The 5,876-nt window shown below is 37.8% G+C and overlaps 1 protein-coding gene across 1 annotated transcript; it reads right to left on the reverse strand.

The window, feature by feature from the left end:
• Positions 1–4,528: 4,528 nt before the first annotated feature.
• Positions 4,529–5,132, reverse strand: LOC118561242 (zinc finger BED domain-containing protein 4-like). Its single transcript, XM_036133150.1, has 2 exons — positions 4,931–5,132; positions 4,529–4,791 (listed from the first exon to the last, which is right to left on the reverse strand). The coding sequence occupies exons 1-2, from the start codon at positions 5,129–5,131 to the stop codon at positions 4,537–4,539; spliced, it is 456 nt and encodes a 151-aa protein (XP_035989043.1). The 5' UTR covers position 5,132; the 3' UTR covers positions 4,529–4,536.
• Positions 5,133–5,876: the final 744 nt, after the last annotated feature.

Below are 5,876 nucleotides of genomic sequence, written 5' to 3' on the forward strand. Positions count from 1 at the left end.
CTATTTACAATATGGTGCCGAATGACACAATATGCATGGGTACCCTCTAGTTCCAACATCAAATATAGAAGATTTTTCTGTTTGTGTATTTATCCTTTCCTATTTAAATTAAAGAAGCTGTTGCAGCCAACAAGTATGTTAACGTCTTTGGTTCACTGCCCTTGACTCTGAGTACTCTCTTTATGATAGAATGTACTCCTCTTTCTTTCAGTCTGCATTCTGTCCTCTCTAGCAGCAGCAGAACAAACCGATACTGATTCAGGTTCTGCTTTGTTCATGAGATACTTTGTAACATCTTAAAGAATGCCATTGGCAAATGATAAAGTATCAAGAATGTCCTTTTGGCTGAACTATATTTCTAGGTTATAGATCAGGTCATTAATTGAAGCTGTGACTCAATAAGACTAAATGCTGAAACCAAACCAATCCATAGTTGCTTTTACAAAGTATTAAAATAATGTTTACACTTATTAAACATGTTTCTCCTATTTAATTGTTGAGGATAATTGTTTTGAAATGGTTTATCGTGGTTTAATTTAACATACCTAGTATTCCACAAGGGGTAACTTCACTTTTGAAAGTCAATATACATTCAATTTTGTTTTATTTTTGAGTATTTAATTATTCGATCAATCTTCTTTGAGATTATGAAAATGAAATTTACATGTTCTCTCCCCAGGTGTGAGTGTGTATGTGTACACTTGTATACTATCCTTACCTCATCTTCTTCTATTGTCTACCTATGTGTTCTATCAAAACTTGATTGGGGTTGAACTCGACCCACCAATTTTATACCCATGATGAAATTCAGAAGTTCTTCACACACCCACAACCACTGTAAGCAGTGATACAGGGATATGAAACAAATCGAGGAGAGTAACTGCATGATTCTGTTGGTGTGGAGATAGACACAACACATGATCTCTGATCTAATCAACTTGTTGATCAGCAGAATCTGAAACATAACTGCATAATTATCACGGATCTCAGCACTAGGGGATTTCCCAGACACATTTCAAGTAGAGCTGATGTAAATGCTTTAAGTTGTATGTTATGCCTCTTTGGCTCTGTAATCACTGCTGGATTCTCTGAAAGTAAACAGCCCATGATCTTAGCCTGTGGTTTATATGATATGCACAAAGGAGGGTTCAGTAATGTCCTGTGATAGCCTGGCAACCATTCATTGAAAGCCAGAGATAGCCCCCAGTGACCCTGTAAGTAGGTGTAAAACATGGCTAGATAAAAATTTAATTTTGAGCCGAAAACTGGTTTGTTATTAACTGAGCAGTTGGAAGAGTGTATCCACTGTATTGTCTCCAACTTCTCAAATGCTTCCTTCTCTGTAAAACCACAGACAGACACAGACAGCCAGCCTGCATATTTGTGTTGCAATGCAAAGAATGGAGATGAAAACATCTCAACATCTGCTCATTAGCAGCTAGTTTCTTCTCATCATGTACTGACTATGAGGAAGTCATTAAAAACATGAGCTTCATTCAAGCTTCCCCCTCAGGCCACAATGTCAATTTTGCACACAGTCTGCCATGGTGACATTCTGTCATGGCAATCTGTGTTTCATTTCATTAGCAATTTTATCTGACAATTTTTTTTAAAGAGTTAAGAAATTTGGATTGTTATTAGCAAATCATAAGCATCCCTAATAAACTGAACTCAAGCAGACACGTTCTCCTGACTAACTAACCACACAGTGGGGTGTCTTGAAGTTGTCTTAAAAGGAGATTCTTTTTTGGTTTGACAATAAAAGTTTGCTTATCTTTCATCTGCCAAGAGGTTTGTAAAAATACCTTCTGCTTGTGCCTGGGAAACTTCTCAGAAATGTTGATTAAAGTTGTATTTACTATGGGCTGTGTATTTTCTAAGGATACACATTGGCATTAGGTGCTGGTTAGCTGACTAACATTGAGGGACAAGGAGAAAATAAGATATTTTATTTTTTACACACAGAAAGCACATGGTTTCCAGACACAGAAAAAACACAAAGGCCACACCCTAAAACATGCTTGCAAATACCTTTATTCTTACTCCTGCCGCAAACATGTTGGTGTTTTCACAGCTTCAGAGGTCAACACTAAAACTTTTCATTACCTGGACATTTCCCACAACCTTCCCATAACCTTAAACCAAGATCATAGCCAGAAATGATGAGTTATCTCATGGGAACATCCTGTGACAAATGTGCTTGTAAAAACAAATGTCCTTCTAACACAACTTCTTCAAGCAAACATCACAGGAGATTTACTGTACGTGCAGAACACTAATGAACCCTTTCAGCTATATGCATCCATGACAAATGAAACAAATCTTTTTATAGATGTCTGCAGTTGCCAACCATACGCCCACATGTGTTCTAACTAAGTGAACACTAATGAATTCTGTATTATATTATGAAAAAATAGAGATTACGTATATTTCGTTGCTCTGTTATTAAAATTACATGTGTAATGTAGCAACGAATGCAATGTATGCTCAGTCATATGATTAATTTTCCTGAATGTGTTTATTAGCATGAAAATCACAATTATTCAACACAGTTACTGATGGAGTTTTGAAATACATTGCTCTTGCTGTGTTATAGATTGAAAATTGTTCATTGTATAATGTATTGTGGCAACACAAGGATATGAAAGAGATTATTGTGTACCTCTTCCCTTTAATACACATTCCTATTATTGTTAGGGCAGCCAAAAGTAGTCAACAATGCCACCTTAGAAATGTCCCCCAGGGGAATAAATAACCGCACCAATTGAGTGCACAGGCTTGGTCTACCTCTAAGACAAAGGAAGAGACATGGTTCCACAATTCAGAAGTTTCAGATTTTTCGATTCATTATTAAAGCCTAAGAAAAGTTTTTTTAAATTGAGAAGTTCAACTATGCAGGTAAGGGATTAGGAGTCCGGCTTAACAGCAATGGGTAATGGTCAAAACAAGGGGAGACACATCCAACAAATAAAAAAAATTTAAAAAACATTGGCACTTGTAAATACAGTAAGTATCTGATTATGAAGAAAATCCAGCACCAGCCACACACAGCATGAATGAACTGTCATCCGGAACATCCTCCATGACCTTATGTTCTCAGCCTTGACACAAAGCAAACAAAACCACAAGGCACATAAATACAAATTATCTATCCTTCAAACAAGGTGAGTGGAATTAAGACCAGGAAGTTGTATTTTGGTCTCATCTGACCACAGAACACTCTCCCATGACTCTTCTGGATCATCCAAATGGTCATGGGTAGAGATGCTCGATATTGCCTTTTTTGCCGATATTCGATATGCCGATATTCCAATCACTGAATTTTCGATTCCGATATAAGCCGATACCGATATAAACTAATTTCACATCATGCCAGTCACAAAATTTAAGCATAACCCACATTTACTGTGATGCCCTACTACACACTGTATATTCCACAAATAATTACCATTGTAGAGGATAATAACAGCATTTCAACTTCAGGAAAATGCGAAATTTTTCATTTATTTTCAACAATCTGTCTCAAACAACATTTTGGAATATGCTCTTTCTGAGCTTAACCTGACAATGAATATTCAAACAAGAGATAAATCTCTTCACAAATAGGGAAAAAAGTACCTCTCCAGTACAGCTGTATTGCACAGAATTGAATGTAAAACACAAATGAAATGCACTGTAGGATCGCTGACTGTATCAAAACCTCTACATAAAGGTACAAAACACTTCAAAAAAAGAAGTAAAAAGCAAATGGAACATAAAAGTGCAAAGTCAGAGTCCTTAGCCCATTACTTGGGCTATTTTAAAGTGTAACTTGGGCTCATTCTGCCTTGTATGAAAAAAAGAACATGCATATTAAAAAGGCACCAAAAATAAAAACAGCTTAATTTGAAATGTTCTTTTTTGTTGAAAAAAACTTATGTAAACAGTCCTTCCTATGAAAGACAAATATTTGTCATTGTAGAGGTTAAGAACAGCATTTCAACTTTAGGAAAATGCAAAATTTGACATTTATTTTAAACACTGTGTCAAACATTTTGGAATATTCTGTTCCTAAGCTTAACCTGACAATGAATATTCAAACAACAGATACATTTCCTTTCTTCACAAATAGGAAAACATTGTACCTCTCCAGTACAGCTGTATTGCACAGAATTAAATGTAAACAAAAATGAAGTGCAGTGTAGGATCGCTGACTATATCAAAACCTCTACATAAAGGTAATAAGCACTTTTTGAAAAAGAGGTAAAAAGCAAATAGAACAAAAGTGCAATGTCAGAGTCCTTAGCCCATTACTTGGGCTATTGTACTAAAATGTAACTTGGGCTCATTCTGCCTTGTATAAAAAAAAAAGAAAAAAAAAAAGAGAAAAGAACAGGCACATTAAAAGGCACCAAAAATAAAAAACAGCTTAATTTGAAACGTTCTTTTTTCTAGAAAAAAACATTTGTAAACAAACAGTCCTTCCTGTGAAGCGCAACAAATGAGGATTGAGACAGTCCTTCCTTGGGCTCTTTGCCTTTACATTATACCGTTGTACTAATGTAGGAGAGGAAGATTTTTCTGGATGAAAATTAGTATCTCAGCATTGTCACAATGTATACGATTCCTCTTCTCATCAATGACATGAGAAACAGCACTAAACAGCCGCTCGCTGTCTACACTTGTGCAGGGCGCAGTTAGGTACTTGCGTGCAACACGGGCCAGAGCAGGGAAGCGGGTTCGGTTGGAATTCCAGTACATCAAGGGGCATGCTGTCTTGAGGATGGTGATCTCTGCCAAATATGTCTGCACCTGACAAAAAATAAAAGCAAAAAACAGAATTCTGTTAACCTTCAAAGCACACCCAAATATTCACTTTACATTTATTAGAAGTGAATAAATGATAATTTTTTTCCCTTTTTACTTCATTATTTATAAATTTTTAACTCACCTGTGAAGCAGTTACACCTGTTGCAGCTTGCTGTACATCATTCTCTGCGAGGATTTCTTGGTACATGTCCTGCAGACTCTCATTTCGGGCCTTCTTTGATGGTGGGTTCACATCCTCCTGGCTTGGGTCATCTGCACCAGCAGCCTCTTCCTGTTGATCAGTTCCCCCACCAGCCATTTCATCCACAACACACTGCAGCATAGTCCGGGCATCCACTTTCTTCCAAGAGTCAAAATAACGGTCTTTGTATCGCGCATCAACCATTGTTGCAATGACATACAGTGGTTCATCTTGTACACCATTAAAGCGATTGCAAACGTCTTCTAGTAGAGTGCGCTTGGCTGTTTGCACTCCTTTGTCTGTTTCATCAACCTTGGCAAGCAGCCGTTTGAGGGACATCACAGCGGGAATGACATCTGCAGCAGTTGCCTTTGGAAAGCTGATGTTTTTGGTAAGCTGTTCAAAGGGTTCCAGTAGAGAGGTCATCTTTTCTAAAATTCCCCACTGAGTTGCAGTCAATGTTGCTGGGAGCTCATAATCAGCAGCATATGCACTTAAGGCCCTTTTTTGCTCTATCAGGCTTTGCATCATGTAAATGTGGAATTCCACCTGGTAGCCACGTCCTGTTGCAGCCTTTTCACCGGCATGCTTAGTTCTTTTTGTATGTTCTCAAAACGACTGCATGCAAGTGGTGAGTGTTTGAAGTGTCCAACCAGTCGCCTCCCCACAGCAAGTGCGTCTGCTATGTTGCGTTGAGACAAGGCACCTCCATTCACTACCAACTGCAAAGTGTGTGCCATGCAAGGCAAACTAGGGACACCAAACTCCGACGTAGCTTTAGCCATGTTACGTGCATTGTCCCTAACGACAACATGAACCTTCTCCTTGGAGATTTTCCAGCTTTCAAACATCTTTTCAAATGCGCATGTAATAGCTTGTGCTGTAT

This window comes from Fundulus heteroclitus, unplaced genomic scaffold, assembly GCF_011125445.2.
Source record: "Fundulus heteroclitus isolate FHET01 unplaced genomic scaffold, MU-UCD_Fhet_4.1 scaffold_585, whole genome shotgun sequence".
NCBI classification, from domain to species: domain Eukaryota; kingdom Metazoa; phylum Chordata; class Actinopteri; order Cyprinodontiformes; family Fundulidae; genus Fundulus; species Fundulus heteroclitus.

Coding starts and splice junctions, on each gene's coding strand:
- LOC118561242 (XM_036133150.1), bottom strand. CDS start 5,131: ATGCTGCAGTGTGTTGTGGATGAAATGGCTGGTGGGGGAACTGATCAA. Junction 4,792..4,930: donor CAGGTGTAACTGCTTCACAG/GTGAGTTAAAAA, acceptor ATTTTTTGTCAG/GTGCAGACATATTTGGCAGA.